The 12,863-nt window shown below is 41.2% G+C and overlaps 1 protein-coding gene across 1 annotated transcript in view; it reads left to right on the forward strand.

Annotated features, from left to right (window-relative positions):
- The first annotated feature begins 1,441 nt into the window (after window positions 1-1,441).
- LOC115781909 (sodium/calcium exchanger 1-like) overlaps window positions 1,442-12,863 on the forward strand; it is a 32,583-nt gene continuing 21,161 nt past the window's right edge. Inside the window, exons 1-2 of the mRNA XM_030731849.1 lie at window positions 1,442-1,528; window positions 4,346-6,171. Coding sequence (XP_030587709.1) covers window positions 4,370-6,171 — 1,802 coding nt within the window. The 5' untranslated portion in view covers window positions 1,442-1,528; window positions 4,346-4,369. The remainder of the gene's footprint in view (window positions 1,529-4,345; window positions 6,172-12,863) is intronic.

Here is a 12,863-nt window from a genome sequence, read left to right on the forward strand (position 1 = left end):
TGCTGCTGCTGCTGCTGCTGCTGTGTCAGGACCTGAGGTGAGTACCAGCTCAGAGAAGGACCAAAGACCAGGTTTACTCTGCAGAAGCTGAGCTTCTCCCAGCTGAGGAGAAGGTCATGGTCACAGCACTGTGATGGAGTGATGTAATGCAGTGAGCAGGTGATGCTGTAGGGGGCTGAGGTGATGTAGGGCTGTTGTTATGGGGTAGTTGTAATGTTGTAGTAATATTGTGATGATACTGTAGGGGGGGTGTTGTGGGTAATAGTATACAGCAGTTAGGAGTATTAATGTTGTTGGATAGTTGAGGGACGTTTAGAGTGGATTTTGTAATATCACATGTTTGTTGTAATGTTGTAGAAGAAGGTGTTTTGTACCACAAGTGAAGATTTGGTCATGATTGTCATCAGACAAGCATCAGCCTCCAGTGCTGAAGCTCCACCGCTGCAGTTCCTCTGCCGTCCAGCAGGGCGCCAGCAGTGAGTCAGTCCCCACAGACTCCCATGTTAAAACTTTCCATCAGAAATAAACATGTTTACAGCTGATACAGAAACTGCTTTGGTCTCTGTGGATAATTTCCCCCTTCTTAACAGCTGTAGGGGGAGAATGTTTCTGTAACTCACCTGTTTAAACTGCACTAAGACTCTCGAATGACCTCCCAGGTGACCTTTAAATCTAAGCGCACAGACAGCTATGCATCCATGTTTAGAACAGCGTGTGTTCTAAACACAGATTTGTTAAGCTTTTGGAAACTGTTGATCTCTGGAACTGTCACTGCAGGATAGGTTGCTGTTGCTGCTGTTGTGTTGTTGCTGCAGTGGGAAATCAGAAACTCCTCTCAAACGAGAGAAAGGTTTCAACTGATTTTCTGACTGTGATGATTTTAATAGTGAATAGAAGTCCTGCCTGCATAAACAGTTATTAGGAGACACTCATCACCCTGCAGGTGCTTCCAGTCATACGTCTGTTTGACTGACAGACAGACGGAGAGTAAAGGAGTCAGGAAATTGAGGCAGTGGACCAAACTATTTAAGATGTAATCTGAAATGTTAAAGTAATCCATGTGTTTCAGACATGCTACCCCCAACTCCCCTTTAGCTCCACCCCTTTACACATGTAAGGCGATTTACTGAAAAAAGAGGAAAGAAGTGCTCCTTAAGCAGGAAACATGAGAGCAGCGCTGCAGCAAACATTTTGGCTCTAAATGATTTAATAACATGATCTCATTTGTTGATTTCATGTCCTCCTGATTGAAGTCTGAGGGTGCAGGAGGAGAGGAAGAGGAGGCGCTGTGGGAGGACGGCAGCGCTGCTCCTCCTGTAGTATTTCTGTGTTATCATCAGGTGACGTTTCTGTTGCTCGTCTCCAGCCGTCTGACAGCCGCTCTGAAGGCGAGCAGACGCTTTACGCTCAGTTTTCTGTGTTTCTGTCTGAAGGATGAGAACTCGTCTCGTATGTTTGTGAACGTTCAGATTTTTTTCTCATTTTTCGTCAGTGAACTTGATCTTTATTTGAAACTGTTTGAGTGAAGGTAGGTTTCTGATTTTCTACTAACCAGTCATGCAGGACCCAGTAGTTTAACTGAGCGTGGAGCACATCACAGATCGCAGCAGGATTACAGGAAGATGTTACATTATAACTGACATTTGAGATATTTGTGTTCTCCTGTAAGTTTAAGAAAACATTTAAGTGAAATTTAAAAATGTCCAGTCTCGTTTGATTTTATTAAAATAAAAGAGTCATAAATCATAAATGAATCTAAAATACTGCATATAAATTATATCAAATTTTTTCATATTTTATTTACAGTTGGAGCTGCATTATGGGACAGGGAAAATAAACTGTATATAGAGACGACACATCTGTGCATGTGTCCTGTTTTCATCAGTCAGTGTTTAATGTCTCTTTCTTGTTGTTTCTGTGATTTCTTTTTTCTCATATTTTTTGTTTTCCAGCAGTTATCGTAGCTATTTTCCATCTCTGGTTGTTTTTCTCTTTTCAGATGCTTTTGTTTCATATCTCTTCATAACTCTTTCCTGCTTTGGTTTCTCGTTTTGGTCCTTTTCTGTCTCTTTATGGTTTTTAGTCCCTTGAATAACATTTCTGAGGGTTTTACATCTTTTTGTTATTTTTCTCTCTTCTGCAGTCAGAGAGTGTTTTGTGGTAATTTTTTGTTTTTTGTGTATCTGAGTGTCTTTGTTTTCCTGTATTGTAACAGGTTTGTAGGTCTTTGGCAGTCTTTTGTTTCATAGTTTGACACTGAGGTGTGAAATGTGTCCTTGTAGGAACATCAGCCATAGAGGAATAGTGCTGCAAAAAAAATCTGCTCACTGAATGTAACTCGAGCTCTAAGAGCAGCGTCCTCACAGATTCATGTGAGGGTGGAAAGAAGACCCCCCCCTTCCCCAGTGGCTCTGCCCCATCTGCACTATTCTACCTGCTTTTCAGTTCCCTGAGCTTACTGTCACATATGACATAAATCCAACAGAAAACTGTGAAATTGTATTCATGCCATTTTACAGGTGCAGGTATCCATTCCTCACATTCCTCAGCAGCCACGTGCACAAAGAAGCATGGCTGTTTCACGGTCTGGCGGGAAACTCTGCGCTGAGCTGAATCCTGCAACTGACCGTTTGGGCGGAGCCTAATGTTTGATGAATTAACTATCAGCACTGGTTGTTTCTGTGCAGCAGCGGAAATACTTACTTTAATGCTAGATAAATCTTTAAAACTGGAGGATTCAAAGTTCTCAAGCCTCCTGTCCCATTAAGCTGCTGTGCAGCATCACATACGTTGTGATTTAACAAAAGAAAGAAAAATCATAACAAGGATAAGGAAAGAAAGTGTGCGTCAGCACATCATCAATTATAACTTTGGCCTAAACGCAGACAAATAAACCTGGAAACAAAGAGTTGCTCAGTCTGCAGCAAACACGTGTAACTGCACCATAACTGGATGAAGCTTCAAAATGTGCCTCAGAATTATTCAGTTTTTAAGATTTTTTCAGTATCAAAGCGAAGCCAGTGATAAATCAGCACATCCACCCGTGCTCAGCAGAAATAGCTGTCAAACTTCACTCAGTAAAGGCTCAGCAAATCCTCAGACGGCAGGTTACTGATGTGCAGCACAGATCATAGTGCTTTTTGATTTATTCATTAAAGATACAAAGGCAAATATTTGACTTAGACTTGACATTTAAAGCTCAATCTTATTTAACAGAGTTAATATAAAATATAAATAAATTATTTTCTGATTTAGCTGCAGTGAATTAGCTCCAGCTGTGGTGCACTCTTCAGTGATTCAGTAATTATACAGAGTTTGAAGTTTGAAGGATAGGATATTTCTGCCACAGCTGTAAAAAGCTGATAATCAGTATTTAATCAGAGCCCTAAACAGGTCTAAGTACTTACCAGAAACAGCTCTGTTAGTCTCTTTATGATCACTGTTAAGATTTGTAAATAAACAAATATATGAACTTATTAAACTAAAATTAAACAAAAATGTATAGGAAATAGTACAAAAATACTGTAGCAGTGAAAAAAGCCGACATATAGATGTGTGGTGTTTCCCTGTGGTCTGCAGGGCAGAGACTGGAGTGATGGATCTACAGCAGACATAACTAAAGTTAATCTGCTGCACAGAGATAACCACAAACCATTAAAACAGCATACACAGAAGCTACAAGGATGGTGTATAATATCATTATAAGAAGCTTTAGATTTACACAGAATGACAACAACAACAACCTTCACTGTTTGTCAGACACTGGTTCAGTCAGGCGTCACGATGTGTCGCACAGAGACAACCTGTCACAGCCTCTGCTGCCCACTCCACAGAGAACCTGTATTATTGTCTGGATGAACTGTTATAGTGGAGCCTGAACCCCTAGTGAGTGGATCGTTGCAGCCAGATGTGTACAGCTGTTTGAGTGACATTTCAGGCAGAGGGCAAAAAAAAAGACTGAATTCCCACAGTGACTCGTACTAAATATGCTGGATTTTGAGCATGCTGTAATTGTTTCATGTTTCACTTCAAAGAGAGAAGGTTTTATGATCAGCTCTCTGTTGGACTAACAGAATCTTGGTCTAGTCTGGAAACAAGAAATCCTTATTTCAAAAACAAGTACATAATTAAAATTATAATTTCTCATATTTGAGTCAGTGGAGGCTTTAGCTTTTTGTAAAGAAAAAAGACTTTAATTACGCTTTTTTCACTACTGGTGCCCGGTTCACAACCATGTCCAGAAATAGAGGTAGTGTGGATTTAGAGCAAGACTTTAGCTCCATCCCAGTTTTAAGCATAATTAGACAGAAACCACAATACTGAAGGCTCTTTCTGTGTCTGGCAGGTTTAAGGGAGCTGAAGCACCACCATGAGCCAAGCCAGGACCTTGCCAATGTTCTCCACCTGTAAGCTGCTTTTCTTTTTGACTGTCATCTCAACCAAGTTTCCATATTTAGTAGCAGGAGGCTCTACTCTGACTCTCAAGTCCAACCACACAGTCACCAACCACACCAAATGTGGTGGGAGCACTGACTGCATAGAGGGCGTTATCCTGCCTGTATGGAAGCCAGAAAACCCAGCCTTCACAGACCGCCTCGCCAGAGCTACCATTTACTTTGTGGGTTTAGCATACATGTTCTTAGGTGTCTCCATCATCGCTGACCGCTTCATGGCATCCATTGAAGTCATCACTTCCCAGGAGAGACAGATCACCATCAAGAAGCCAAATGGTGAGAAAATCACCACGACGGTACGCATCTGGAACGAGACGGTGTCTAACCTGACCCTGATGGCACTAGGTTCGTCCGCCCCAGAAATCCTCCTCTCAGTGGTGGAGGTTTGTGGTCACAACTTCAACGCCGGTGAGCTGGGACCTAATACCATCGTAGGAAGTGCCGCCTTCAACATGTTTGTCATCATCGGCCTCTGTGTGTCTGTCATCCCTGAGGGAGAGACCAGAAAGGTGAAGCACTTGCGGGTGTTCTTTGTCACTGCTACCTGGAGCGTCTTTGCTTACATCTGGCTTTATCTGATCCTGGCTGTCTTTTCTCCAGGTGTTGTGGAAATATGGGAGGGCCTTCTCACACTCTTCTTCTTCCCACTTTGTGTTGGATTCGCTTATGTAGCGGACCGCAGACTTCTTTTCTACAAATACATGTACAAGCGATACAGAGCAGGGAAGCAGAAAGGAGTGATAATTGAAACTGAGGGAGAACCAGAACTTCCCTCAAAGGTTGACATTGAAATGGATGGAAAAATGCTCAACTCTCATGGAGAGGAGTTCATGGATGGAGAGGCAGGATTTGAAGTGAAGGAGTTGGACGAGGAGGAGGCCCGCAGGGAGGTGGCAAGGATCCTGAAAGAACTGAAACAGAAACATCCAGAGAAGGAGATGGAGCAGTTGATGGAGGTTGCAAATTACCAAGTTTTGACCCAGCAACAGAAGAGTCGGGCTTTCTATCGCTGTCAAGCGACCAGGATCATGACTGGAGCAGGTAACATCCTGAAGAAGCATGCCGCTGACCAAGCCAAGAGAGCCACCCATGATATCTTCTCCGAGATGTCGCTGAATGACTTCTCTTCTAAGGTGTTCTTTGACCCTGGTACTTACCAGTGTTTGGAGAACTGTGGTAGTGTAGCCCTGAATGTGGTCCGTCGTGGTGGAGACCTGACCAACACAGTCTCTGTGGACTACCGGACTGAAGATGGCACTGCAAACGCTGGCTCAGATTATCAGTTCACAGAGGGAACTGTTGTGTTTAAGCCAGGTGAGACGGAAAAAGAAATCCGCATTGACATTATTGATGATGACATCTTTGAGGAAGATGAGCATTTCCTGGTTCACCTCAGTAATGTCAGAGTCATCTCTGAGGGTGCCCGTTCAAACAGCCATGAGGCAAACCACGTGGACACCCTTGCAGGTTTGGGTTTGCCATGCACAGCGACCGTTACTATATTTGATGATGACCATGCTGGGATCTTTACATTTGAGGAGCCGGTGATGACCATAAGCGAGAGCATCGGCATGATGGAAGTGAAGGTGATGCGGACCTCAGGAGCACGTGGTGTTGTGGTGGTGCCCTACAAAACGATAGAGGGGACTGCTAAAGGAGGTGGCGAGGACTTTGAGGATACACATGGCGTTCTGGAGTTTGAGAACGATGAGATTTTGTAAGTACAATTCTTCTTTAACAATCTTAGATAACTTTAATTCCACACAAATGTTATAATGGCAGTATTTTTTTCACATCTTACTGCTTACATCATGTGAGTTGGCAGACCTGGTATCTCTACAATAGTTCATCTATTTGTAATGCTGCAGATAGATTTATGTACCTGTTTGATGATTGGTCCATGTGGTTCTTGATGTTTAAGTGAAGGTCTCAAACTAATAAATGTCAAACTGTAGCCAGGCTGACAAAGAGTCAGAGCTCTGTGGAGCCAAGTATTCCTTTAACTTTAACTAGTAATGACTTAATGAATTTCTTCACTAATAAAATTTTAACCATTAGAGGTAAATTATTCATAACAATCTCACAGATGTGTCTTTATGTTCATCTGCTTTCAGCACTGCTGGCTTTCTGAGTTAACTTCAAAAGTTACTTAATCCAAACCAACAACATGTCTATTAGACCCCATTCCAACTAGACTGCTCAAATAAGTCCTACCATTAATTAATGCTTCAATCTTAAATATGATCAGTCTGTCTTTATTAGTTGGCTATGTACCACAGGCTTTAAAGGTGGCAGTAATTAAACCATTACCTAATTAGCCATCACTGACCCAGCTGTCTTAGCTAATTATAGGCCAATCTCCAACCTTCCTTTTCTCTCAAAGATTCTTGAAAGAGTAGTTGTAAAACAGCTAACTGATCATCTGCAGAGGAACGGTTTATTTGAAGAGTTTCAGTCAGGTTTCAAAATTCATCACAGTACAGAAACAGCATTAGTGAAGGTTACAAATGATCTTCTTACAGCCTCTGACAGTGGACTCATCTCTGTTCTTGTCCTGGTAGACCCCAGTCTCAGTGCAGCTTTTGATACTGTTGACCATAACATTTTATTACAGAGATTAGAGCATACTATAGGTATTAAAGGTACTGCACTGCAGTGGTTTGAATCATATTTATCTCATAGACTCCAATTTGTTCATGTAAATGGGGAGTCTTCTTCACACACTAAGGTTAATTATGGAGTTCCACAGGGTTCTGTGCTTGGACTAATTTTACTTACATTATTCATGCTTCCCTTAGGCAGTATTATTAGAAATCATTGCATCAATTTTCATTGTTATGTAGATGATACCCAGCTTTATGTATCCATGAAGGCAGATGACGCACATCAATTAGTTAAACTGCAGGAATGTCTTAAAGACATAAAGGCCTGAATGACCTCTAATTTCCTGCTTCTAAATTCAGACAAAACTGAAGTTATTGTAAGCGACCTTACAAACCTGCTTGCTCATAGGGGGTTGTTTTGACTGTTGGGTTTTCTCTGTATTACTGTAGATGCTAAATTAAAGTCTTGTGTTGTTTATGCAGAATTTCATATGGAAAATACACTACAATTCCTTTTTGAATCATTGCTTATATGGGAACTCATCGTGATTATGAAACTCATCAGTGAAGTCAGCTGTTGTTTGAGCTTCCACACACTAAATCCAGATATATGAGGAAAACAGTTCTTTGTCAGTCTTCTTATGCTTGTAATAATATACCTGTGACTATTAGGTTGATAAAAAGAGGTCATTGTTTAAGCAAATTAAACAGAACTTGAAGGATTTGATATAAGATACAGAGTTTGGTTACAGAATTTGTGGTTTTTGATTTTGCTTTTGCTTATCATAATTTTTTGGAAGTTAGTTTTTTGTTTGCAGAGTAGAGAAGATAAAAAATTGTGATTTGGTGTATTTTTGTCATTATTACAGCATATTACTGTTTTTTGGTGGTGGTGGTGGTGGTGGACCCCAGGAGGACCAACAACCACACAGTGGAGGCTAATGCATAAATAAATAAACAATGATATGAAGTTAAAAAATAGATTGCACTGAATCAATCAAATCAAACCTTTGTGCAGCGGAGTATGATGCATTAAAGTACATTACGTTAAAGTAATGTAGCCTACTCGTATTTATGTAGTCTAGTCTTACTGACCCCTCTATGTGAAGATAAATCATCATAAAAACGTCTTTCTGATAAAGAATAGCTAAACACCACAAAGTAAAATTTGTAACTCCGCCTCCCTACAATCACGTGACTTCTCACTTCAGGGTTACATGCCTCACATAGCGACTGCAGGTCGATTCTTTCCACATCTGAAATGAAAACATTTATTTCCGCGAAAGGAAGAAGACGGCATGTTGGAATGAAGAAGGTTCCTTTGTTTGAATTTATTAATGAACGCTGGCCTACATTCACACACAGCGAGCTGCTGGGAGAGCCTTATATAGACCGATGGAGTTATCACAGCATCTCAGTACAATCTGAACAGAAGAAAGGACTGCACTGCTCATATAGTCAGAATTTCCATGCAGCACAGCTCATTTCTTCACTCATCCTGTTTTAGACTGTGTTGAAGCAGCCTGGGAGAGGGATGGGTGCAGACGGGTCATTTATAGTCTGTTTATTAGGCACACCATCAGTCCAGTGTTCTGCAGTCAACATCTCCCTCATGAAAACTGTTTCAGAGACATGTTTGTGGGGTTTGTGTTGTGTTATGCTGAGAGGTGTTTGTATTATTCAGAGTATATGAAGGCAAACAGAAGCAGGACAAATGGCACAGCTTCCCATTCTCAGAGCAGTAAATGACTCCATTTTGGGAAAGCTGCTATGACTCATTTACATGCAAAATGTCTGTAAGTTGCTCAGTAGATGATCATGCTGTGAGGGAAGGTGCTAGAAGTGTTGGTGCCATTGGGTAAAAAGGTAGTGGCTGAATAAAGAGCTGCTGTTCACAGATTTAACAATACAAAGAATTAAAAATCTGTTTGTATGGTCTTTACAGTATGCAGTGCCAGGAGGTGACTGCTGTTGTGATTTGGTGCTTTATGAATTGAATTGAATTGAACTGAAAGACTGCTGATGTAATGATGTTGAAGTAGTTGTTGTATGGCACCTTTTACAGCTGTTTCTGTTGGAATTGTGGCTGCTGCTTATTGTAAAAGTCTTTTTCACAGATATGTTTGGTAATCCGGGTAAAGGAGTGCTGCAGTCATCCTGATGAGAGAGCACCAGCGACGAAGGCTCGGTCTGTCTCACTGATGTATTTCTGTGTGTTTGCTCACATGTCAGGTGTCTTGGGTCTCCTTTGCTTTGGTTTCATATCATTTTGCAGTATGTAAAGTTTGCGGTGCGTCACACTGTGAGGGTACCTTTGTTGACATGTTGCTTTCAGATTGTTCCATGTCACTCGGAGCCTGTCAGGTTTTGTGATGGCGTGTGCTTTGTGATTTGTGTTACATGGTGATCAGTTGGGTTCTAGTTCAGCATCACTCAGTGAGAATTTGGTCTTTTAACTTCTGACCAGGTTTCACTGCAGCCTGTTTTTATTCAACTTTAAATCTTCCTTCAGTGGTGGAGTCTGCCTGTGTTTAAACCAGCACCCACAGATTCTTCTGTCTCACAGTGTCAGGCTGCGTGTCTCATGTCTTTGGGAATCCCCGGTTAGAGCTGCCTCTAAACAGAGCTGCTGTGTGTCACAGGAGCTTCACTGCTGTTTGTGTGGACCTCAGGGTTTGAGTCTAAGCAGGTTACAGCTCGGAGCTCCAGAGTTTCACTGCATGTTTATGAAGCTTTACATTAGGACTTGTTGAATGTTTGAAAGGGTAAAGCTCTGATTAATGCAGACCAGTCCTCTGCGGTCTACCCACCATCCAACACATCTGATTGGTCTGGATCAGCTTCTTATAAGTAGAAAGTAGTTAAAAATATTGTCCAGAAATTCTCAGTTTTTGAAAATCTAGGACATGATCAGGGGCATCACAAGAAAAAAAAAAAAAACTTAAACTGTTTTAGGAATGTGTATGCTGTAATTGGCATCATATTGTTGGTTTATAGTTAATAATCATCCCGAGGTGGCTGTTGACAGCTTCAACAGAAGAGCTGAAACTGAACAGAAATGTTCCTCAGGCCACGTTTTCTGCTTCCATAATAATAATATACTGAGAGTCAACTGGGGTAATAATGATTTAATTCAAATTTTCAATTCAGTTTTATTTATATAGAGATTCCTGACAGTGTTCCTGGAGGCCAAAGTAATGCCATCTAGAGTAAGTATTTGTAAGATACCATTTTTCTGTTTTTAGAACAGAGTACAAGAACTTCAGTTTTACCTGAATTTAGAAGCAGGAAATTAGAGGTCATTCAGGCCTTTATGTCTTTAAGACAATCCTGCAGTTTAACTAATTGATGTGTGTCATCTGGCTTCATTGATAGGTAAAGCTGAGTATCATCTGCATAACAGTGAAAATTGATGCAGTGCTTTCTAATAATACTGCCTAAGGGAAGCATGTATATTGTAAATAAAATTTGTCCAAGCACAGAACCCTGTGGAACTCCATAATTAACCTTAATGTGTGAAGAAGACTCCCCAGTTACATGAACAAATTGGAGTCTATGAGATAAATATGATTCAAACCACTGCAGTGCAGTACCTTTTAATACCTATGACATGTTCTAATCTCTGTAATGAAATATTATGGTCAACAGTATCAAAGCAGCACTGAGGTCTAGCAGGACAATCACAGAGATGAGTCCACAGTCAGATGCAATGAGAAGATCATTTGTAACCTTCACTTATGCTGTTTCTGTCATATCAGGTAGTGTGAAACATAAGAAAACAACAGAATACATTAACAGAATATCACAGACCAAAAAACACAAAGCGCTGGGCAAACAGCCCAGGACCATGACAGCTTCTGTACTGTGATGAATTCTGAAACCTGACTAAAGCTCTTCAAATAAACTGTTCCTCTGCAGATGATCAGTTAGCTGTTTTACAACTACTCTTTCAAGGATTTTTGAGAGAAAAGGAAGGTTGGAGATTGGCCTGGGGCATAATTTAAGGCATAACTGACAATCTGCTTACATACAACTGCAAGATGATGTCATCATGGAGCTCTTTGATTGCATGCCAGACTACTGAAACTGAAATTAATCACAATTAAATTTATAAACACAACAGCCAACTCCATCTGTGACTGGAATACTGGGATTACACATTTGCACTTTATTATTATAAAACCTTAGAGTGAAGGACAAAAACACTCAAACTGTCTCTTTTATATTCAGTCCCAGTGGCACCATTTATTAATACATCCATATTACACCCTGCTAGAGCTGCTAGCAGGTCTGCAGACTTCGTTGTGTCTGCAGACCTCTCTTGTGGGCCACCTGACTGCTTGGCAGTGACAGATTAAATGACTTCAGTCCTTGACCTTGTTTTTTCTGTGTTTCTGTCTGTTTTTGGATGAATGTTGGATGAATGCTGACAGGCTGCAGAGGTCACTCATATTTCTGTCTTTCTCAAACCACTGAAGGTATGGGTGGATTTTCAGCACTCTGTGTCAGATGTCTTTTGTCGTGCTGCTGCTGTGTTGAGCAGATAAACACCACACAGTGCTCTTCCATATTAGGCCGGCCTGTTTTCAGGAGCAGCAGCAGCTTGTTCCTGCTCATTGTCGCAGCACCGGCCCATAAAGCAGACAGATCACTGCAGCTTGTTCCTGTCAGAGCAGACAACGGGGGAGGTCGCTGCTGGCCGCCGGCCACATCTCCAAACTCGGCACCCTTTTTTTTTTTTTACATCTCGCCTTCTCTTTCACTCCTCAGAAAGCCTCCTGCAACACTGAAGAGATAATAAACAGGCTGACGTAGAGTTTAGACATCAGGCTTCACCTGTAACTCCACTAATCACTGATTTTTATATTGACAGTAAATCAGATTTACGTCTGCAGCTCTGAGGAGCATTTAGATTATTTTAAGTTTCTACATACATTTAAGCACTTGCACCTGAATGCACTCTTTCACTGGATCAGCTTTAAGATCATTTTTTGGAATTATAGGCCAATCTCCAACCTTCCTTTTCTCTCAAAGATTCTTGAAAGAGTAGTTGTAAAACAGCTAACTGATCATCTGCAGAGGAACGGTTTATTTGAAGAGTTTCAGTCAGGTTTCAAAATTCATCACAGTACAGAAACAGCATTAGTGAAGGTTACAAATGATCTTCTTACAGCCTCTGACAGTGGACTCATCTCTGTTCTTGTCCTGGTAGACCCCAGTCTCAGTGCAGCTTTTGATACTGTTGACCATAACATTTTATTGCAGAGATTAAAAAAATGATCTATTCTCAACAGATCGTAGAAAAACTGAGAAAATGTGACCTCATTTTGAATTTGATGGCAGCAACATGTCTCTAAAAAGTTGGGACAGGGCAACAAAAGGAGTATGGTATCTCTTCCCTGAAGGCACAGGTTAAACAGGTGGTGATCCAGGTAGGTTGCATCTCTGCTTATGCTGCTTACTTTTGTTTGAGGCGGTCAGCATGCTCAGCATGCAGGCCTGGGAGTGTAGTTCTATAGACACTGACCAGGAGCTGAGTGTGGAGTCCAGCCTGCTTCAGCTTAATCAGGAAGAACAGTGTCTGTATTCAGTGACCGTGTGAAATCATTGGTAATGTGAACACCCAGATATGTGATGCTCTGCACAGTCTCCACCTCTTCACTGTTTATGTGAAGAGGGGATTTTGTGGTCTTTCTGGATCTTCTGAAGTCCACAATGATCTCCTTGGTCTTAGTGGTATTCAGCACCATTTTATTTTCCAGACACCACTCTGTGAGATGTTTAACCTCCTCCCTGTAGCGTGCCT

This window comes from Archocentrus centrarchus, chromosome 1 (genome assembly GCF_007364275.1).
Source record: "Archocentrus centrarchus isolate MPI-CPG fArcCen1 chromosome 1, fArcCen1, whole genome shotgun sequence".
Taxonomy (NCBI): domain Eukaryota; kingdom Metazoa; phylum Chordata; class Actinopteri; order Cichliformes; family Cichlidae; genus Archocentrus; species Archocentrus centrarchus.